Source organism: Leucoraja erinacea, chromosome 3 (genome assembly GCF_028641065.1).
Source record: "Leucoraja erinacea ecotype New England chromosome 3, Leri_hhj_1, whole genome shotgun sequence".
Classification (NCBI taxonomy): domain Eukaryota; kingdom Metazoa; phylum Chordata; class Chondrichthyes; order Rajiformes; family Rajidae; genus Leucoraja; species Leucoraja erinaceus.
Window position 1 is genome coordinate 12,289,764 of NC_073379.1, and position 24,000 is coordinate 12,313,763.

Below are 24,000 nucleotides of genomic sequence, written 5' to 3' on the forward strand. Positions count from 1 at the left end.
ATAGAAATAAAAATACATATATCATCATGAACAAATTAAACACTCTACTATCTACTAAACATCAACAGGCGTTCCGATCCAATACTCCAGGTGTGGTCGCACTAGGGCTCTGTACAACTGCAGAAGGACCTCTTTGCTCCTATACAATTCCTCTTGTTATGAAGGCCAACATGCCATTCGCTATCTTCACTGCCTGCTGTACCTGCATGTTTGGGAAAGTTTAAAGGAGATGTGCGGGGCAAGTTTTTTTACACAGAGAGTGGTGTGTGCCTGGAACATGCTGCCAGGGGTGGTGATGGAGGCAGATACAATAGTGGTGTTTGAGGCTTTAGACAGACACATGGATATGCAGGGAATATGCAGATCATGATCAGGCAGATGAGATCAGTTTAAAGGCATCATGTTCGGCAGAGACATTGTGGGCCGAAGGGCCTGTCCTTGTGCTGTACTATTCCTTTGCTGTCTGAAGAAGGCCCAAAACGTCACCTATCCCTTCTCTCCAGAGATCAGCTGCCTGACCCTCTGATTACGCCAGCACTTTGTGTCTATCTTCACTATAAACCAGCATCTGCAGTTCCTTCCTACACACTGTACTGTTCTATGTTCTATATGAAATTATGAGCGGCAGAGATTAGTTTTGCTTAGTTTAGCTTTGAGATACAGCGTGGAAGGAATCAAGCCCTTCAGCCCATCGAGTTCGTGCTGACCAGTGATCCCCGTACATTCTTTATAGAAGCCACTTAACCAACAACCCTTTTTGCCTTGGAGTGTGGGAGGAAACCGGAGCATCTGGAGAAACCCCACAACGGTCATGGGGAGAACGTACAAACTCCATACAGACAGCAGCCACAGTCAGGATGGAACCCGGGTCTCCGGCGCTGTGAGGCAGCAACTCTACCGCTGCGTCACTGTACTGGGGTGGACAGTAGGAACCTTTCTCCCGAGGTGCAAGTGACAAGGAAGAGTCTGGTTCCATATGGATTTGTGCAGGATCTGCCCTTGTTCTCCAAAACCCTCAAGGAGGTCCGGTCAGAATGAAGGCGAGCAGAAGGCACAAAGAATGATGCAAGAGAAGACAAAATGATTCACATTCCCTGCAGCAACGTGAGTCATAGATGCTGGAGAATGAAGTGAGGTCGTTCCAGAACAAGGGGAGAGGGTGGGTGTAAGGGAGAAGGGGGACACTGCCAGCTTCTAATCAGCAAGCTGGCGCAATAAGGACTGCACAGTGGTGCAGTGGGTAGTCCCGCTGCCTCACGGCCCCGGTGACCCGGGTTTGATCCTGACCTCGGGCGCTGTCTGTGTGTGTCTTCCTTTATTATTATTTTTTAAGTTTATAGATACAGCGCGCAAACAGGCCATTCGGCCCACTGGGTCCGTGCTGACCAGCCATCCCTGCACATTAACACTATCCTATTCACACTAGGGACAATTTTCCATTTACCAAGCCAATTAAGCTACAAACCTGTACGTCTTTGGAGTGTGGGAGGAAACCGAAGATCTCAGAGAAAACCCACGCAGGTCACGGGGAGAAGGTACAAACTCCGTACAGACAGAACCCGTAGTTGGGATCGAACCCGTGCGCTGCATTCACTGTAAGGCAGCAACTCTATCGCTGCACCACCATCTCTAGACTTTAGAGATAAAGTGTGGAAACAGGCCCTTCGGCCCACCGAGTCCGCGCCGACCAGCGATCACCCATCTTACAAACTAGGAACCTTTTACAATTTACAGAAGCCAATTGGCCTACAAACCTACGCATCTTTGGATGGATGGGAAGAAACCGGAGCACCAGGAGAAAACCCACACGGTCAGAGGGAGAATGTACAAACTCCTTACTGACAGCACCTGTAATCAGGATGGAAACGGGTCTCTGGGGCTGAAAGATAGCAGCTCTACCGCTGGGCTGCTGGGCCACTGTATGACATTCCTTTTCTGAAGAAGGGTCCCAACCCAAACGTTCTCTGTTATCCCACTTTCTCATCCACTCCCTACATACAAGAGGGCCAATTAACCTACTTTGGGATGTGAGAGGAAACCGGAGCACCCGGAGGACACCCACGCGTACACAGGGAGAACGTGCAAACTCCACACAGAGTGCTGGATCGAAGCCGGGTCTCTGGTGCTGTGAGGCAGCAAATGGGGTGCAAATGGCTGCCCCCCAACAGCCCTTCAAGGTCAAACTGATCTTCTGTCCAGGCCCACCACCAGTTTTCTCGCACCCTTGGTACCAGAGGCGTTCTGGATTACCGACTGCCGGACCCACACACATCACGGCCCCCGAGAGGAGTCCAATGATACAGGAGCCGTCCACCAGGGGGCCGAGATACCTGCCCGCAATGTCAGCCACGGAAGTCGTCGATGGGGACGGATCTGCCGGCTCTGGCCGGGCCGGCGTTCCAGAGCCCCGGTCGCAGTGAGCAAATCCGACCCGCTGATCGGCCGCGGAAGTGCCGATGAGGTCGAGGTCGGCCGCCTCACCCGGCCTAGGCGCCACATTTTCGGGGTGGACTTTCGGAGGGGGTGGGGGGAAATTTCAAATGCGCTCTCGTAATTTTGTCCGGATTAAAGGTGCCGGACAATCAGTTGCCGGAAAACCGGTGGTGAACCTACCTGTACTATCCCAACATCCCTTGAATCTCATCCAGAAATGTATCTGGGAGCTACCCTCAATTAACGCAGGGGGTGAAAAACATAGACCTCAAAGATCACAAAGACTCATCGTCCACTGAGTGGAAAACCTCCCCTCATGTCAGACCTAAAGAGGCTCGGAGTATTAGTATGAGTTTATTATTGTAACATGTACCGAGAACAGTGAATACGCTATCCAGCCCAATTATACTGTACATGGATACAATCAAGCGGTACACAAGTACAGCAGGTAGCGCAAATAGAAAATCACCAGAGTGAATAGTATAGTGGACAGTATTAGTGTTATGGAGGTGTGCGTTTTCACACTTCTGTACCTGCCTGATGGGAGAGGAGAGAAGAGAGAGTAACCGGGTCCTTGATGATGCTGCTGGCCTTGCCGGGGCAGCGTGAAGTGTAGATGGAGTCAATAGAAGGGAGGTTGGTTTATGTGACGGTCTGGGCTCATCACCCATCAACCTTGGTAAAAGTAAGTAAATGAGTAAGTAAGTAAGTTTATTGGCCAAGTATTCACATACAAGGAATTTGCCTTGGTGCTCCGCCCACAACAACATGACACACAGTGACAGTTACGAATGACTCAGAAAACACTAAACATTAATAATAATAAAATATTAATGATAAAACACCATTGATCAAGCATGTGAAGCAACAAAATACCAGATCAAAGGGAGGCTACAGATTTTTGGCTGTTGAGTAGAGCAACTACTCGTGGATAAAAACTGTTTTTATGTCTGGCTGTGGCAGCTTTGACAATCCGGAGTCGCCTTCCAGAGGGAAGTGATTCAAAGAGTTAGTGGCCAGGGTGAGAGGGGTCAGAGATGATCTTGCCCGCTCGCTTCCTGGCCCTTGCAGTGTACAGTTCATCAATGGAGGGAAGGTTGCAGCCAATAATCTTCTCAGCTGATCGGGCGAAAAGACTCTGTGCATTCAGTGCATTCAATCTATCTAATTCCCCCTCATGACATGATACAATATAGGATGTGATGCCGAGGCCAGGCTGCATTTGGAGTTTTATGAGAGGAAGTTTACGAGAATTATCCCAAGAATGAGTGGGTTAACATATGATGAGCGTTTGACGGCACTGGGCCTGTACTCACTGGAGTTTAGAAAAATGAGGGTGTGGGGGTTCATTGAAACGTACTGAATAGTGAAAGGCCTGGACAGAGTGGATGTGGAGAGGATGTTTCCACTAGTGGGAGAGTCTAAGACCAGAGGTCATAGTCTCAGAATTAAAGGACTTTCCTTTGGGAAGACGAGGAGACATTTCATTAGTCAGAGGGTGGTGAATCTGTGGAATTATTCGCCACAAAAGGCTGTGGATGCCAAGTCAATGGATATTTTTATGGCAGAGATAGATAGATTCTTGATTAATACGGGTGCCAGGGGTTATGGGGAGAAGGCAGGAGAATGGGGTTAAGAGAGAGAGATAGATCAGACATGATTGAATGGCAGTGCAGACTTGATGGGCCGAATGGCCCAATTCTGCTTCTATCGCTTATGACGTTATGAAGATTACTCCCCAGCCTGGGTTAAAGATTGTGTGAATTCAATAGTCTTTGACACTTCCACTCATAAAGGTCATAAGGTCACAAATCTATCTCTCCCTCTTAACCCCATTCTCCTGCCTTCTCCCCATAGCCCCTGACACCCGCACTAATCAAGAATCTATCTATCTATCTATATCTGCCTTGACGTGACCTCCACAGCCTTCTGTGGCAAGGGATTCCACAGACCCACCACGATCTATCTCTGGGGAGAAGCTTCTGACTGCCTACACAATCCATGCCAGAAAGTTTTGCGCTGTATGTTCTTACACGTGACGGTAATACACAAATGCTGATATAAATGCCAGGCTGGTGTAGGGAGGAGTCTGGGATGGATGAAACACCGCCCAGGCCTGGGATGACGTGCCGCCGCACTAATGTATTGGAGTGTTGCTCCCGCCCCCCGGTCTCAGGCAGCGCTTGGCAGAGGCTTGGCGTGGAGTGTGTCATTGTGGAGCCAGAGATAGAGAGAGAGACAGCGGAGCGGCAGACAGGCACCGTCCGCCCTCTACAGCCCGGGACACGGCTCTCCCTCTCCACAACCTCTCCCAGGCTCGGCACAGACCGCCCAGAGATGACGGCCGGGGGCTGGCGCTCCCCGCGGCCGCTGCTGCTTCTCCTCGCCGCCTGCCTGCAGCCGCTGAGCGGTGAGTAGTGGCGGCTTCCCCCGCTGCCGGAGCTGTCCGCGCCGCTTGGTGCTGAAAGCGCTCACTCCGCCTTCCCTCGCCGCCCCCACTTGATCCGTATCTCTCCCCATCTCTCTCTACCCCATCTCTCCCTTACACCCTCTCCAAATGTTCCTGCTCCTCTCCATCGCTCTCCTTCCCACATACCACATCTCTTACCTCCTCTCTCTCCCCTCTCTCCCCTCTCTCTCCCCCATCCCTCCCCTCTCTCCCCCTCTCCCCCCCTCTCTACCCCTCACCCCCTCCCCCTCTCCCTCCCTCCCCCTCTCTCCCCCTCTCTCTCCCCCTCTCTCTCCCTCTCTCTCCCCCTCTCTCTCCTCTCTCTCTCCCCCTCTCCCCCATCTCTCCCCCTCTCTCCCCCCCCCCCTTGTACATCCTCCACCCTACATCTCCTTTTCTACGACCCTCTTCCCATTCTCTTACCCACGTACCTCTCTCCCTCTCTCTCCCCCCTCTCCCCCTCCTCCCCCATCTCTACCCCTCTCCAAAATACTCGCTCCTCTCCCTCACACACTACTTCCTGCTCCCCCCTTCGCTCATCATTCCTCACCACCCTCCCTCCCCTGCCACCATCTACCCCCTCACCATCTCTCCTGCGTTCACCGCCCTCTTCCTCTCTATCTCCTCCCTCTTTCCCCGACCCCTCTCCCATCCAAACCATCTCTCTCCACACCCTCTCCCCTCCACACCATCTCTCCCCACCCTCTCCCCTCCAAACCATCTCTCTCCCCACCCTCTCCCCTCCCCACCATCTCCTGCTCTCCCCACCCTCTCCCCTCCAAACCCTCTCCCCCTCTCTCCCCACCCTCTCCCCTCCCACCATCTCCCCCCTCCCTCTCCTTCCCTCCCCCCCTCCCCCCGACATCCCCCCCACTTTCTCTTTCATTCCTCTCCTCCCCACCACCCACTCCAACACTCACTCCTGTTGTCCTCCCACACAATCTCTTTCCATTCCATCCCCCATCACACTCGTCCCCCCCCCAAAAAACATCTCTCCTCTCTCTCACTTCTCAGTCTCTCTCGTTTCCTCTTCCCCATTCTCCCTCCTTTCCCTCCCCTGTCCACCCCTCTCTCCTTCTCTCTCCACACTCTCTACAAAACCACCCTATCCGCCCCCTCTCATCTTCCGCATTCACTCCCCCCCCTCTCTCTCTCTCTCTCTCTCTCTCTCTCTCTCTCTCTCTCTCTCTCTCTCTCTCTCTCTCTCTCTCTCTCTCCCACTGTTTCTCCTTTGCCACTATCTCTGTATCTCTCTGTCTCTCACTGTATATCTCTCTGTCTCTCTCGCTCTGTCTCTCTCCCTCTGTTTCTCATCGTCCCTCTCTCTCCGTCTCTCTCTTTCTCTTTTTTTCCGTATGTCTCTCTATCTCTCTCCTCTCTCTCTCCCTCTCTTCAGTCCTTCTCGTCCTCTCTCTCTCCCTCCTCCCCCCTCTCCCCCGCTTTCTTCCCCCCCCTCCTTTCCTTTCCTCTCTCTCTCCATCTCCTCTCTCCTCCCTCTCCTCTCCCTTCCTCTCCCTCCCCCTCTCCCTTCTCTCTCACTCCCATCTTCCCCTCCTTCCTCCTCCTCTCTTCTCTCCCTCCTCTCCCCCCCTCCTCCTTCCCCCCCTCTCTCTCCCCCTCCTCTCTCCTCCCTCTCCTCCCTCTCTCTCTCTCCTCTCCCCCCTCTCTCTCCTCTCCCTCCTCTCTCTCTCCCATCCCTCCCCCTCCTTCCCCTCCCCCTCCCCTCCCTCCCTCCTCCCTCCCCTCCCCCTCCCCCCTCCCCTCTCCCCCCTCTCTCTCCTCTCTCTCCTTCTCTCCCACTCTCTTTCCCCCCTTCCCTTCTCCCTCCTCTCCCCCCTCCTCTCCCTCCCTCTCTCTCCCCTCTCTCTCCTCCCCCCCTCTTCCCCCCTCTTCTCTCTCTCCCCTCTCTCCTCTCCTCCCTCTCCTCTCCTCCCCTCTCCTCTCTCCTCCTCTCCTCCTCTCTCCTCTCTCTCCCTCTCCTCTCTCTCTCCCCTCTCCCTCCCCCTCTCTTCTCCCCCTCTCTCTCTCCCCTAAGTAATCCCCTCCCTCTCCCCCCCTCTCCCCTCCCTCTCTCTCCTCTCTACTTGTTTTATTGTATTTCCTCTCCTCTCCCCTCCTCTCCTCTTTTCTCTCTCCCCTGCCTCTCTCCCTCCCTCTCCCCCCCTCTCTCTCCCCCCTCTCCTCTCTCTCCCTCCCTCTCTCCCTCTCTCTCCCTCTCTCTCTCCCCCTCCTCCTCTCCCTCTCTCTCTCTCTCCCCTCTCCCTCCCTCTCCCTCCCTCTCCCCTCCCTCTCTCTCCCCTCTCTCCCCCTCTCTCCCTCTCCCCCTCTCTCCCCGTCCCCCTCCCTCTCTCTCTCCCTCTCCCTCCCTCCTCCTCTCCTCCTCTCTCTCCCACATCCAGTCCGAGCTGAAGCATATTTTTGTTAACGGGGTTTGACAGGAGAGATGCAATATTGATGTTTGGAACCACGGGTCACAACCTCAAACTAAGAGTGGGCTATTCAAGGGCTGTGATGAGAACAATATGTCTGCACCCAGAGGAGGGTGAATGTTGGGAATGTTCTACCCAAGGGGCTGTCATGCTCAGTCGCTGAATATATTCAAAACAGAGATCAATAGATTGTATGATATTGAGGAATTCGAGGAATCCTGTACGAGGGGAAGGTGTCGCTGAATGGAGTAGCAGCAGCACGATCGCGTTCAATGTCAGAGCAGGAGTGAGTGAGGTGGTGTTTTATCCTGGTCTCTTATTTCATTATGTTTTCTCATTCCTCTCCCTTCTTCCTCACTCACTCTCTCTTCTTTCCCCTCTCCCCTACGTTATATCTCCCCTCAATGCCCCCCCCATTCTTTCCCCTCACCCATTTACCCTCTCCCTTCCCCTCGCCCTCTCTCCCTCGCCCTCCTCTCCCCTTCTCTCTCCCATTCTGCCTTCCCCCCCGCAAGTCATGTTTGCCTCCCCACTCTCTCTCCTCCCACTCGCTCATTATACACTCCTTCCACCCACCCTCTCTCCCCCTATTCACTCTCCCTCTCCTCTCTCCCTGTCTCCCTCTCCCTGTGTGTGTGTGTGTGTGTGTGTGTGTGTGTGTGTGTGTGTGTGTGTGTGTGTGTGTGTGTGTGTGTGTGTGTGTGTGTGTGTGTGTGTGTGTCTCTGTCTCTGTCTCTCTCTCTCTCTCTCTCTCTCTCTGCCTCTCTCTCTCTCTCTCTGTCTCTCTCTCTCTCTCTCTGTCTCTCTCTCTCTGCCTCTGTCTCTCTGCCTCTGTCTCTGTCTCTGTCTCTGTCTCTGTCTCTGTCTCTGTCTCTGTCTCTGTCTCTGTCTCTGTCTCGGTCTCTAATCCTGGTTAATCCCTTCACTTTAGTTGTGTAATCCATTGAGATTAAGAGCTAGCCATGCTGTTGTTATCCCCTGTGTCAGTTAAACACAGCACTGCCTCCCCCCTCTCGCTTCTGTTCACTACCTGTTCGATGTTCCTTTCAATGCTGTTGTGTTGCAGTTTGCCTGATCACAATGTTGACAATCTCTTTCCAAGTCTATCTGCCGGTTGAGTTTGTGACCTGTGTTAAGTGGTGCAGGTATCTATGTAGGTTCCCCTCCCACCCTTCTGTGCTGACTTCTCAATTTGTACTGAACACACTGTCCCAGCACATGGCCACAGTTTAAAGTCTGCTCTCACCTGCCCATTCCCTGCTCATTTCATTTATTATCTTCCGTAGAGACCCTACTCGTGTTGTGTTGATGCCCGCACATTCACGCACACGCTCCAACACGCACTCTCACTCACTCAATCATATACGCACACACACACTCACACACACACTCACACACGCACACGCACACTTACACACACACACACACACACACACACACACTCTCTCTCTCTCTCACACACACCCACACACACACTCTCACACGCACACACACACACACACTCACACGCACACTCACACACACATTCTCATACACACACTCACATACACATTCTCAAACACAAACACTCACGCTCACACTCTCACACACACTCTCACACTCACACTCTCACACACACACGCTCACACTCTCACACACGAACAGTCACATACACACTGATGCTCCCATGCAAAACGTGTATGTATATACACATAGATATATGCACACTCACACACCCATGAAGAAGCACACACATGCCCATACAGTTACATAGCCACACTTTCTCTCCTACTCACCCACTCACTCACTCCATCCCCACATTCCCTCCCTCCCTCAGTCCCTCACACACCCCCATACACACACACCCATCACAAACACGCGCGCACACACACACACACACACATAGACACACACACACACACACACACACACACACACACACACACACACACAGTGTGTGTGGTGGTGTGTGTGTGTGTGTGTGTGTGTGTGTGTGTGTGTGTGTGTGTGTGTGTGTGTGTGTGTGTGTGTGTGTGTGTGTGTGTGTGTGTGTGTGTGTGTGTGTGTGTGTGTGTGTGTGTGTGTGTGTGTGTGTGTGTGTGTGTGTGTGTAAGGGGAGTGATTTCAGAGCTGGGGGTCAGGCAGCTGAATGCCCATCTGCCAGTGCTGACACAATTGCAAGTGGCCGTGCCAGCGTTCAGTTGCTGTCATTGACTGGGCATGCAGCCTGGATTACAGGACAAGTTAATTCAACACAGCAGGGAGACTTGGAGCAATGAGCTTGGGCTTGGGCGCTGGAGACAGCTGTTGGGAGCCGGGTTAACCTTGCCCAGCTAATTCGGGCGGCAGAGAAATCCTGGTGGGCATTGAGTATAGAAGTTGGGGGGTAAAGTTGCAATTGTACAAGACGTTTGTGAGGCATTGAGTTTTACATTCAGTTTTGGTCACCATTAGTGATACAGCGCGGAAACAGGCCCCTCGGCCCACCGAGTCCGCGCCGACCAGCGATCATTGCTACTCTACGCACATTAGGGACAATTTACAATGACACCAAGCCAATTAACCCACAGACTTGTTCGTCTTTGGATTGTGGGAGACCCCACGCAGATCACGGGGGAGAATGTATAAACTCCGTACAGACAGCACCCGTAGTCAGGATCGAACCCGGGTCTCTGGTGCTGTAAGGCAGTAACCACACCATGTTATAGGAGAGATGTGTCAAGCTGGAAAGGGTGCAGAGAAGATTTACACGAATGTTAGCAGGACTCGAGGGTCTGAGCTATAGGGAGAGGTTAAGCAGGCTGGGACTCTATACCTTGGAGCGCAGGAGGATGAAGGGTGATCTTATTAAGGTGTACAACATCATGAGCAGAATAGATCGGGGGGAAAAACACAGGCTCTTGCCCAGAGTAGGTGAATCGGGAACCAGAGGTCGTAGGTTTAAGGTGAGCAGGAAAAGATTTAATAGGAACCTGAGGGGCAACTTGTTTTTACATAAAGGGGGATGAGTGCATGGAGCGAGCTGACGGAGGCAGTAGTTGAGGCAAGTAGAAACTGAACCACGGAGGTGTTTACAGGTTCCTGTAAGAACGCTCTCTTTACAATGTGTCTGCATTCAGAGAGCATGGCAGATAGTGTAGATGCCCCCTTTGTGTGTGTGTGTGTGTGTGTGAGATCCCTTTCTCTCTCTCTCTCTCTCTCTCTCTCTCTCTCTCTCTCTCGCTCTCTCTCGCTCGGCTCCCTTTGTATTGCCAATCATGTCCACAATGTTTCTTTGTCTGAACAGGCACCTGTCGGATGAGTCTTTGCCACAGATATGCCCCCTTTTCCTCATGTTCCTCCCTGCTGTGCGTTCAGCATGCGGTGATTTCTGTACGGCTGATGTCTCATTTCAGCCCTTTCTGTTCATTGTGTCAATGACAGCTCCTAATTCTCTGCACTTAGTGTTCTCTCCGCCTCTCCTCTTTCTCTCTCCCTCTCTCCCTCTCTCTCTCTCTCCCCTCTCACTCTATCTCCCTCCATTTCCCACTCTCCTTTCTCTTGCTCTCTCTTTTCTCTCTTGCCTCTCTCTCTCCTCTTGGTCTCTCCCTCTGCCCCCTCTCTGGCCACCCCCTCTCTTTCTCCCCCTCTCTCTGTCCCCTCCCTCTCTCCCTCTCTCTTGCTCCCCCTCTCCCTCTCCCCCTCTCTCTTTCACCCCCTCTTCCCCCTCTCTCTCTGCCCCCATTCTCTCTCTCCCCTCCCCCTCTCTCTCCCCCCTCTCTCGCTCCCCCTCTCTCTCTCTCTCTCCCCCCCCTCCTTCTCTCCCCCCCTCTCTTTTTCCCGCCCTCTCTTCCCCCCCCCATCTCCCTCTAGCCCAAGCAGTGGTCTCCACAATCTCCCCGCATGGCTCGGTATAACTGTGTAGAGCGCTTTAGAATGTTTTATAAGGCTAAGGCCGCTGGATGGATGTTATAGATTATGGCCAGCTTTAGTCATGGAGTTGTAGCACGGAAACAGGCCCTTCAACCCAACTTGCCCATGCCGACCAAGCTGTCTCATCTATGTTTGCCCCGTTGCCTGCATTTGGTCCATCTATATATTACTAAAATTCTCATCTTGTTTGTTTCTATGCGCGTGCGTGTGTGTGCGTGTGTGCGTGCGTGTGTGTGTGCGTGTGTGTCCGACTGATCCTGAAATTTCACCAAAACAGTAGACGTGAGCACTACAATTTTAGAACCACCATACTCTCCATTGTCCTGTGGTTTATTGTATCAAAGTTTCGTTAAGATTGATGGTATATATTACAAGTTATTCACATTTTTAACTTTACAAAACCCAACTTTGAGAAAAATGACTTGAATTTGCACTGGCAGTTACAGCTATGATGTCACAATGGGATAGTAGCCCTGCCTGCTACTAAATTGCAAATCCCAGGACACTGAGTCCTGGCAGCAAGTGCAATTTGATTTTTTTTTTAAGTTTAAAAAGCGGGATGGTGAATAAAGGGAAATGTGCTGCCACTGCACAGTTGGGGGCTATGGGTGAGTGGTGGAATATTGCGTTGGGGAACGTGTTGTGATGGGGAACGGGTGAGTGGTGGAATATTGCGTTGGGGAACGGGTTGCTTTGGGAGACCAGGCCTCCCGTGTGACAGGGACCCAACGGGTCCCACTTGGTCTAGTATCCCTCTAAAACTGTCCAATCCATGTACCTGCTCAAGTGTCTTTTAAATATTGTTATAGTACTTGCATCAACTACCTCCTCTGACAGCTCATTTCATACATCCACCAACTTCTGTGTGAAAAAGCTACCCCTCAGGTTTCAATGAAATCTTTCCCCTCTCACCTTAAACCCATGTCCCCAGGATCTTAATTTGTCTACTCTTTGAGAAAGATTCATTGTGTGGATTCACTCAATCTATTCCTCTCATGATTTTATACACCTCAATAAGATCACCCCTCATCCTCCTGCGTTCCAAAGAATAGAGACCCAGCCTGCTCATCCTCTCCCTGTAGCTCAGTCCCTTGAGCCCTGGCAACATCCTGGTAAATATTCTCTGAACCCTTTTGAGCTTGACAACATCTTTCCTACAACATAAGTTAAGAAAATTACCCCCTATTCTCAATAACTACCCTTTCCCGAAACATCAGCCTCCTCCCACTGAGTCCAGGTGCCCCATGTAACCAGGTGGAGTAACTGGGTTTGTAAAGTTGCATAGCTAATTATTTTATAAACCTGACGAGTCGTGATTAGATGAGCTTTGGTGTAAGCTGTGTATCTTTCTGTGGCATACATGCAAGTGAACTTCATGCAATGAATACTGTCTATCTGTCTCATGGGATCAGGTGCATGAAATGGGTGCACTGCATCCACATGGACATTCACACCGATTTGGACAATTATGAATCGAACCCTCTCGTTTTAACACAGAGTCACTGAACCACGGAGCCACGGAGCCACAGAGTCCGAGAGGCACAGTCACAGGGGCACAGGGTCACGGGGTCACAGGGTCACGGGGTCACGGGGTCACGGAGACACACCGACCACCCTTTTGCGTGAAAAAATTGTCCCTCAGGGTCACAAGTCACAGGAGCAGAAATTGGCCATTCGGCCCATCAGGTCTACTCCGCCATTAAATCATGACTGATCTATCTCTCCCTCCGAACCCCATTCTCCTGCCTTCTCCCCATAACCCCTGACTCCCGCACTAATCAAGAATCTATCCATTTTCACCTTAAAATATCCATTGACGGCCTCCACAGCCTTCTGTGGCAAAGTATTCCACAGATTCACCACCCTCTGAATAAAGAAATTCCTCTTCATCTCCTTTCTAAAGGTACGTCCTTTTATCCTGAGGCTACGGACTCTGGGTCCTAGACTCTCCCACTAGTGGAAACATCCTCTCCACATCCACTCTATCCAAGCCTTTCACTATTCGGTAAATTTCAATGAGGTTCCCCCACATCCTTCTAAACTCCAGCTAGTACAGACCCAGTGCCGTCCAACGCTCATCATATATTCACTCAATCGTTCCAGGGATCATTCTCGTAAACCTCCCCCGGGCCCTCGGTTGCCTGATAACAGCTGGGAAGAAACTGTCCCTGAATCTGGAGGTGTGCGTTTTCACACTTCTATATCTCTTGACCAACCGGAGAGGCGAGAAGCTGCAGAGCTCTATATATTCATGAAAGAGGCGAAATGTTGGAGTAACTCAGCTGGTCAGATGGCATCTCTGGAGAGAAGCAACAGGTGACGCTTCGGGTTTGGACGTATGAAATGCTTTGGGATTGGAGAGGGGGATCTAAGACAGATTGAGCGAGTGGGCAAAAAGCTGGCACGTGAAGTCAAACTGTGGATGAATCAGACATCTCAGCAGGAACGAAGAAGTATTGTTGGGATTGTTTTAGCTGGGAAACATTATAAATGCCTATAGTTGTAATGAACAGAAGCCAGCTCTTGGGCCAACCTTGCCCACGCTCCATCTACACTAGTCCCACCTCCCCGCATTTGGCCCATATCCCTCTAAACTCCCCTATCCAAGTCCCCGTCCAAATGTCTTTGTATTACCTGCCTCAACTACCTGTTCTGGCAGCTTGGTCCATGCACCCTTTCCCGCCACCCTTGTTCGTCAGTCATTGGAAGATAGACACAAAGTGCCGGAATAACTCAGCGGGACAGGCAGCAGCATCTCTGGGGAGAAGGAATAGGTGACGTCTCCCGCTGAAGACCCATCTTCAGACTGAGAGTCAGGCCAAAGGGAAACGAGAGATCGGGACGGTGATATAGAACAAATGAATGAAAGATATGCAGAAAAACAACAATGATAAAGAAAACAGGCCACTATTAGCTGCGGGCATGGTGAAAACCAGTTACAGACAACGAGACTGAACAGGAGGACTTTGAAAGTAGTACAATGACTTGGGTGGCGGAGGGACGAAGAGAGAGGGGATGCAAGGGTTACTTGATGTTAGAGAAATCAATATTCATGCAGTTCGGAAGATATGCTGGCCTTCAATGTCAGAGCATTTGAGTGCAGTAACAAGACAGCCAGCCAGTCTCAGGAACAGCTTCTTCCCCACTGTTAAAGGGCTTGTCCCACTATACGAGTTTACCCAAGAGCTCTCCCGAGTTAAAAAAAAAATCAAACTCATGGTAAGTACGTAGAATGTACGTAGCGGGTACGTCGGAGCTCGGGACGTCTCTTAGCGGCTCGTAACGCTAACGGCAGGTACTCAGGAAACGCGGTAAGCTCGTGAAGTTTTTTCAACATGTTGAAAAATGTCCACGAGAGCCCCGAGTACCTGCGAGCGGCTATTACCGTAATTCTCCGAGTTCGAATCAGGGTAAACTCGGGAGAACTCTTGAATTACCTCGTACAGTGGGACAGCCCCTTTATCAGACTCTTGAATGGTCCTCCCATAGCTGGGGTGTAATCCCGATCTTCCAACCTACCTCATAGTGGACCTTGCAGTTGAGGCAAGATGAGACCACACCAGAAGTACAGGCCGGCACGGTGGCGCAGCGGTAGAGTTGTTGCATTACAGCGCCAGACACCCGGGTTCGCTCCTGACTACGGGCGCTGTCTGTGCGGTGTTTGTACGTTCTCCCCGTGACCGCGTGGGTTTTCTCCGGGTGCTCCGGCTCCATCCCACATTGTAAAGATATAGAGAGATGTAGGTTAATTGGCTTCTGTAAATTGTGAATTGTCCCTAGTGTGTAGGATAGTGCTAGTGTATGGGGTGATGGCTGGTCGGCATAGGCTCGGTGGGCCGAAGGGCCTGTTTCAATGTTGTATCTCTAAAGTCTAAAGAGTACTGCATGGTTAATATATTGGTGTTGGCTCTGGCTAATTTTGCCACTTGTACTGAGACACAGTGGAAAGCTTGGTTAAGGGCCTGTCTCACTCAGGCTATGGTTTAGGTGACTAGGCTGTTGCCACACGGTTGCCGGGGTGTCGCCTGTATGGCTGTGAGTCGTCTCCTCGGTCGCCCACAGAGTCGTAGCGTCTTTATGGTCGCCGCTGGATTTTCAACATGTTGAAAAGTTTTCGGAGACAGTCGGCAACAGTGGGTTTGACGCCAATGAGCGTAGCTTGACTTCTCCTGACGTAGGTGCTGTCGTAGGTTGTCGCCAGGTTAACGTAGGTTGTTGCCGGTGCTAAAGTAATGATTCTATTTCTAATTTTATGTCGAAGAGGGGGTCCAGTCACCAGTTTTTCTAAGCGGGACAGGCCCATTAGTGAGCTATCCAGTTAAATCATAACCCTACGTGAGTATAGTCAACCCACACACGAGTACAACAGGTAGTTTTGTTTAGAGATACAGCGCGGAAACAGGCCCTTCGGCCCATCGAGCCCACACCGCCCAGCGGTCACCGCACACTAACACAAGCCTACGCACACTCGGGACAATTTACACTTACACCAAGTACACAAACCCAAGCCAGTTAACCTACAAACCCGTACATCTGGGTGGAAACAGGAGATCTCGGAGAAAACCCACGCAGGCCACGGGGAGAACGTACAAACTCCCTGAAGACAGAACCCGTAGTCGGGATGGAACCTGGGTCCCCGGTGCTGCAAGCGTTGTCAGGCAGCAACTCTACCGCTGCGACACCATGCAGGTAGTGCAGAGAGAACATTACCAGAGTGCAGACTATAGTGTTACAGCGTTAGATCGTTACAGCTGCAGAGCAAGTGCAGGTTCAAAATAAAAAGTGCAAGTGCACCGATGAGGTAGGTTGGGAGATCGGGTAACCTGGGGTAGCACCGTTACAATGCCTTCTTCACCCTCACCTCAATGTACACTCCATCCATACATCCTCCCTCCATCCACACAGCTTTTGCAGCCTAATACACACGTCTTCCCTCTCCTCTATCTGCTCTCCCCTGTATCTCCCTCCCTGTCTGCACCACCTCTTTCACCCGCTTTCCCCACTCCCTCCTTCCCTCCTTCTCCTCCTCTGCTCCCATCGCCTCTCTCTCTCTTCATTCACATCCCCTCCCTCTCTGTCTCTCTCCCATTCCCCCCTCATGCTTCCATCCTCTCCTTCATCTCACCTTCCTCCTCACTCCTTCACCTCTCTCTCTCTCCTTCACCCCCCTCTTTCCTCATCACCCCTCTTCCTCCAACTTCCTTTCCTCCTCTCTCCACCTTCACCCGTTGTCCTCCCGCCCACTCTTCTCTTCTCTCCCCTCTCCCCTCCCCCTCTCTCGTCAACCTTCTCTCCCTCCGCTTCTACCTTCTACCTCTCTCCTTCTCTCCTCTCTCACCCTCTCGATTTCCTCTCTCCCCTCCTCCTCCTCCCCGTACCCTCCCTCTTTCTTTCCAACTCTCCTCACCTCTCTCTCTCCTTTCTCTCTCCTCTTCCTCGCCTCTTCCTTCTCTCTTTCCACTCCCTCCCACTCTCACTCCGTCTCCCTCCTCTCTCTCTCATCTCTCCTATCCTCTTTTTTTCCTTCTCCCTCTCCTACGCTCCGTCTCTCTCACCCATTCCCTTTCCCCCCTCATTTGTACCTTCTCCTTCACTCTCCTCTTTCTCTCCCACTCTCTTTCTCACCCTCTCTCTGTCTCACACTGTCTCCGCCCTCTCTCTTTCCTCTCCCACCTTCGCCCTTGATCTTTTCCCCTGCACTCTCTCCTTCCCCCTCTCCCTTCTCTCCTCTCTCCCTCCTCCTCTCCTTCCTCCTCCCCCTCTCCCTCCTCTCCACTCCCCCTGCTATCTCCCCCTCTCCCTCCCCCCACTCCCCTTCTCCCCCACTTCCTCCCCCTCTCCCACCCCTCCCTCCCCCTCTCTCTCCCCCTCTCTCCCCCCCCTCCCTCCCCCCTTCCTCCCCCTCTCCCACCCCTTCTCCCTCCCCCCTCTCCCACCTCCCTCTCTACCCCTCCCTCTCCCCCCCCTCTCTGCCTCTCCACCTCGCTCCCCCTCTCTCTCCCCCTTAGCAACGGCCCGTGTAACGCAGATTTAGGTGCCACTTTTCATGTTATTCCTGTCTGGTTCAGGATAAACATCTTCTGCCGTGGAGCTCACTTTACATTCAGGAGCAGATGGAGCGGTGACAACCAAATTAGGCACGTTGGCAGCGCCCCACATCCAGCTTCGTACATTAAACGGTGCAGTGCAAGTGGGGCCATTAACTCTTTACCCGGAGTACAACGTGGAAACAGGCCCTTCGGCCCAACTTGCCCGCACCCATCAACACATCTACACCGGTCCCACCTGCCTACCTTTGGCCCATATCCCTCCAAACCTGTCCTTTCCAGGTACCTGTCTCATGGGCCTGTCCCACTTAGGTGATTTTTTAGGCAACTCCAGGCGACTAGTTTGTCGCCACATGTTTGCCCGTGGTCGCTGGGACTAGTCTCCTCAGTCGCGCAAAAAGTCGTAACGTCTTTCTGGTCGCCTCTAACTTTTCAACATGTTGAAAACTTTTCAGCGACAGTGGGTTTGACGCCAATGAGCGTAACTTGACCTCTCCTGACGTGGGTGCTGTCGTAGGTTGTCGCCAGGGATGACATGGGTTGTCGCCAGTTTTTCAGTGACCTGCTACGACTATGACAGTCGCTGGCAGTTGCCTAAACAATCGCCGAGTGGGACAGGCCCATCACTGTTTCTTAAACGGTGCGGTGGTCCCTGCCTCAGCTACCTATTAGTGTTCCATACACCCACCACCCTTTGTGTGGAAAATGTTACCCCTCATATTGCCATTGAATCTTTTCCCCTTCACCTTAAACCTGTGTCCTCTGTCCTCGATGACCCTACTCTGGGCAAGAACCTTTGTCCATCGACCTGATCTATTAATCGCATGATGTTATACACTATAAACGGGGATGGGAAGAGCGAGGGGCGACCTTATAGAGATGTATAAAATCATCAGCGGAATAGGGTCGTTTATAGGTTAAGTTAATACGTTAAAGGAGCAGAATTAGGCCATTTGTTCATGGGAGACGATCTCTCCATTCAATCATGGCTGATCTATCTCTCCCTCCTAACCCCATTCAAGAGTTCGTTCAAGAGAGTTTGTTGTCATGTGTCCCAGATAGGCAAATGAAATTCTTGCTTTGCTTCAGCACAACAGAGCATAGTAGGCATGAATACAGAACAGACCAGTGTGTCCATATACCATTATATAAATATACACACACACGTGAATAAATAAACTGATAAAGTGCAAATAAACAGATAATGGTCTATTAATGTTCAGAGTTTTGTCCGAGCCAGGTTTAATAGCCTGATGGCTGTGTGGAAGTAGCTATTCCTGAACCTGGTTGTTGCAGTCTTCAGGCTCCTGTACCTTCTACCTTCACCTGCCTTCTCCCCATAACCCCTGACACCCGCACTAATTAAGAATCTACCAATCTCCGACTTAAAAATATCCACTGACTTGGCCTCCACAGCCGTCTGTGGCAATGAATTCCACAGATTCACCTCTCCCTGACAAAATAAGTTAATTTAGTTTGGTTTAGATTAGTTTAGTTTAATTTATTGTCACGTGTACCGAGGTACAGTGAAAAGCTTTCGTTACGTGCTGTCCAGTCAGTGAAAACACTACACATGATTACAATCGAACTGTCCACAGTGTACAGATACAGGATAAAGGAATTAACGTTTAGTGCAAGATACATTCCAGTAACGTCTGATTAAAGATAGTCCGAGGGCCCTATAGATCAGCCTTGATTGAATGGTGGAGTAGACTTGATGGGCTGAATGGCCTAACCCTGCTCCTGTTATTATGAACCTGAGGGGCAATCTTTTCACACACAAGGGTGGTGGGTGCATGGAACGAGCTGCCAGAGGAGGAAGTTGAGGCAGGTACTAAAACAGCATTAAAAAGACACTTTGACAGGTACATGGATAGGAAAGGTTTAGAAGGACATGGGCCGAGTGTAGATGAGGTATCGTGATCGGCATGGCCAAGTTGGGCCGAAGGGCCTGTTTCCGGGCTGTATGATTCTATTTGTGAGTCAGTCACTTTCTAAGATGAGACCCCTGGAGGTGAGGACTGACTGAAATTCAGTCCCAGTTATAGTGTCCTTGGGATGTGGTCTTTCACAGCCTTGGAGACACCTTTTGTTCATTCCTCATGACCCTTGGAGTGTCAGTCAAGGGTGTTTAATTATCATATTGTTAGGGTGGCATTGCAGTAGTGCTGGTGCCTCACAGTGCCAGAGACCCGGCGTTCGGTCCCAACTACGCGTGCTGCCTTTACGGAGTTTGCACGTTCTTTCCAGGTTCGGCAGAGGTTCACCTGCATCTTCTCCAACCTCATCTATTGCATCCGCTGCTCTAGATGTCAGCTGCTCTACATCGGTGAGACCAAGCGTAGGCTTGGCGATCGCTTCGCCCAACACCTCCGCTCGGCTCGCAATAACCAACCTGATCTCCCGGTGGCTCAGCACTTCAACTCCCCCTCCCAATCCGAATCCGACCTTTCTGTCCTGGGCCTCCTCCATGGCCAGAGTGAGTCCCACCGCAAATTGGAGGAGCAGCACCTCATATTTCGCTTGGGTAGTTTATACCCCAGCGGTATGAACATTGGCTTCTCCAATTTCAGTAAGTCCTTGCTTTCTCCTTCCTTCCCCTCCCCTGGCAGTTGAGGAGGCCCAGGACAGAAAGGTCAGTGTGGGAATGGGGTGGGGGGCAGAGTTGAAGTGTTTGGCAATGGGCGGAGATCATTGCTCTGCTCACGGTTGATTTAACAATGAGGCACTCTTGATTCTTGAAAGGATAGCTGAGCAGTTAGTTTACAGTTGCACTACGAGAACGTGTGCCCCCCCGTGGGAGCCCTCACTTGAGCTGCCTCGCAGCGATGGAAGATTTCGACACCTCAGCCCCGCGATCGATAGACGGGAGGCTTGTGGTGGAGCTGTGAAGCTGAGTCCCGGCCCACAGACCTTCACAGCCGGCTGATATCACGCCATTGACCTTGCAGCTTGCCGGAGCACGGGCTGCGATTTGGGGCGGCATGGTGGCGCAGCGGTAGAGTTGCTGCCTTACAGCGCCAGCAGCATCAGAGACCCGGGTTCGATCCCGACTATGGGAGCTTGTCGGTACGGTCTTTGTACGTTCTAGCCTGCTCAACCTCTCTTTATAGTTCAGGCCCTCGAGTCCTGCTAACATCCTCGTAAATCTCCTCTGCACCCTAGCCAGCTAGACAACATCTTTCCTGTAACATGGTGTGGCCCAGCAGTAGAACTCCCGCCTCACAGCACCAGTGACCCGGGTTCGATCCCGACTACGGGCGCTTGTCTGTACGGAGTTTGTACGCTCTCCCCGTGACCCGCGTGGGTTTTCTCCAAGATCTTCGGTTTCCTCCCACACTCCAAAGACGTGCAGGTTTTGTAGGTTAATTGATTTGGTATAAATGTAAATTGTCCCTGGTGTGTGTAGGATAGTGTTAGTGTGCGGGGATCGCTGGTTGGCGTGGACTCGGTGGGCCGAAGGGCCGGTTTCCGCGCTGTATCTCTAAACTAAACCACACTAAACTATAGCCCACTGAAATCATTCTGCTCAGACTATCTATGCATCTGGCCTTACCACAGAGAGGTGTGGATGCAGCCTCAACCAGCATGCAAACCAACCTCCCTTCATGGACGAAGGGTCTCAACCCGAAACATCACCTGTTCCTTTTCTCCAGAGATGCTGTCTGACCCGCTGAGTTACTCCAGCTTTTTGCATCTCTCTCCCTTCCATGGGACAAGCTTACTTGGGGCACCTTGGTCGAGATGGGCCGAACGGCCTGTTTCCCTGCCGAATGACTGTATGGAAATATAGGGATCCATCCAAGATCGCAAAAAATTGCAGAGAGTTGTGGACGCAGCCCAGTCCATCACACGGACCATTGACTCCATCGACACCTCTCGCTGCCTCGGCAAGTCCAGCAGCATCATCAAGGACCAGTCTCATCCCGGCCACTCCCCCACCAGGCAAGAGGTACAGAAGTGTGAAAACGAACGCACACCTCCAGATTCAGAGACAGTTTCTTCCCAGCTGTTACCAGGCAACTGAACCATCCTATCACCAACTAGAGAGCGGTCCTGACCTCCCATCTACCTCAATGGAGACCCTCGGACTATCTTTAATTAGACTTTACTGGGCTTTATCTTGCACTAAACGTTATTCCCTTTATCCTGTATCTGTACACTGTTGACGGCTCGATTGTAATCATGTACAGTCTTTCCGCTGACTGGATAGCGCGCAACAAAAACGCTTTTCACTCTACCTCGATACACTTGACAATAATAAACAAAAGAAAAGGGTTACTGACCATAAGCAAGGGGAAATTATACAATTAATAGCGTACCCCTGAACAGCATTGATGTACAAAGGGATCTTGGGGTCCAAGTCCATAGCCCCCTGATTGTAGCAACTCAAATAGATAGATTGATAAAGAAAGTGTATGGTATGCTTGCCTTCATAGATCTGGCATTGAGAATACGAGTCAGGAAATCATGATACACCTTTATGGTACTTTGATTGGGAGTTGTAAAGAAGGCGTATGGTGCAGAAACAAGTCATTGCAGATGCTGGTTTACAAAAAAAACACACACACAGTGCTGGAGTAACTCAGCGGGTCAGGCAGCATCTGTGGAGAACATGGATAGGTGACGTTTCACAGAGTGCTGGAGTAACTCAGCGGGTCATGTTTTGGTTGGCAGACAGGAAACAAAGAGTAGAGATTAACGGATCCCTTTCAGAATGGTAGGCAGTGACTAGTGGGATATCGCAAGGCTTGCTGCTGGGACCGCAGCTATTTACAATATACATTAATGATTTAGATGAAGGGATTAAAAGTAATATTAGCAAATTTGCAGATGACACAAGGGATATGGGGAGAAGGCAGGAACGGGGTACTGATTGGGGGTGATCAGCCATGATCACAGTGAATGGCGGTGCTGGCTCGAAGGGCCGAATGGCCTACTCCTGCACCTATTGTCTATTGTCCATTGCCTTCAGGAAAGAGTGCAATGATAAAGTAGACTACTTCAGTGATCCATTGCAAGACTTTGCAGAGAGTTGTGGACACAGCCCAGACCATCACATAAACCAACCTCCCTTCCATTGACTCCATCTATGCTCCTGCCTCGGCAAGGCCAGCAGCATCATCAAGGACCAGTCTCACCCCGGTCACTCCCTCTTCTCCCCTCTCCCATCAGGCAAGAGGTACAGAAGCGTGAAAACATACGCCTCCAGATTCAGGGACAGTTTCTTCCCAGCTGCTGTCAGGCAACTGAACCATCCTATTTACAACTAGAGAGCGGTCCTGACCTCCCATCGACCTCATCAGAGACCCTTGGACTGTCCTTAACCTTTAATCGGGCTTTATTGGACTGGAGAGACTCAAAATGCTGGAGTAACACAGCGGGACATCCAGCATCTCTGGATTGAAGGAATGGGTGATGTTTCAGTTCGAGATCCTCTATCTTGCACTAAACGCATGAAATCCGGAGAAAACCCAGGCAGTTACTGGGAGAACGTACAAAGTCCACCCATACATCACCCGAGGTCAGGATCGAACCCAGTTCACTGGTGCTGTGAGGCAGCAACTCTGTCGGGCTGCCCCGGACCCATCCCAGAACAAGATAAGACCATTCAGCCCTTCAGCATGGTAACAGCCCCTATGGCCCACCGAGTCCATGCCAACCAGCGATCATCTTTGCCCTAGTTCTATCCAACGCACTGGGGACAATTTACAGAAGCCAACTAACTACAAACCCGCAGGTCTTTGGGACGTGGGAGGAAACCGGACCCCATGGAAAAAACCCACGCAGGTCACGGGGAGAACGTGCAAACTCCACATAGACAGCACCCGTAGTCTGGATGCAACCCGGGTCTCTGGTGGAGGGAAGCAGCAACTCTATCGCTCCACTCCTTGAGGGATTTAGGGGGACGTGATTAATGCCGGCGCTGATGAATTGCTCCTGGCTGCTGAGTCAGGGAGCCGTCCCCTCGGGAGAGAGGAGGGAGCAGCTCCTGGAGAATGATGAATGGAGATCATAGTTGCTGCTGCGCTCACTGCCAGCTGTAGGGAGGGGGCTGCGGAGGTGGGCGCTGGAGGCATTTCTTCTTCGTGTCTGCAAACCTCCAGCCTCCGCTACCATAGCGATAAGTCCATGGTCAAGAGTGTTTTATTGTCATGTGGCTCAAACAGAACAATGACATTCATACTTGCAGCAGCATAACACAATATATCAACATGGTACCCTGTAAAAAAACATAATAAAATGCACACACACACACACAGTATATATATATTTATATATTTATGTGAGTGTGTGTGTGTCTCTTTAGGTATGTATATATATTTGTGTTTGTGTGAACATATATACACATGTACAGTGGCTTGAAAAGTATTCATACCCACTTGAACTTTTCCACATTTTGTCACGTTACAACCACAAACGTAAATGTATTTTATTGGGATTTTATGCGATAGACCAACACAAAGTGGTGCATAATTGTGAAGTGGAAGGAAAATGATACATGGTTTTCAAATTGTTTTACAAATAAAAAACTGAAAAGTGTGGCGTGCAAAAGTATTCAGCCCACCTGAGTCAATACATTGTAGAACCACATTTCGCTGCAATTACAGCTGCAAGTCTTTTGGGGTATGTCTCTACCAGCTTTGCACATCTAGAGACTGAAATGTTTCCCCATTCTTCTTCGCAAAATAGCTCAAGCTCAGTCAGATTGGATGGAGAGCGTCTGTGAACAGCAATTTTCAAGTCTTGC

The 24,000-nt window shown here is 51.1% G+C and overlaps 1 protein-coding gene across 1 annotated transcript in view; it reads left to right on the forward strand.

Moving 5' to 3' along the window:
• The first annotated feature begins 4,733 nt into the window (after window positions 1–4,733).
• tmem8b (transmembrane protein 8B) overlaps window positions 4,734–24,000 on the forward strand; it is a 71,109-nt gene continuing 51,842 nt past the window's right edge. Inside the window, exon 1 of the mRNA XM_055632111.1 lies at window positions 4,734–4,843. Coding sequence (XP_055488086.1) covers window positions 4,771–4,843 — 73 coding nt within the window. The 5' untranslated portion in view covers window positions 4,734–4,770. The remainder of the gene's footprint in view (window positions 4,844–24,000) is intronic.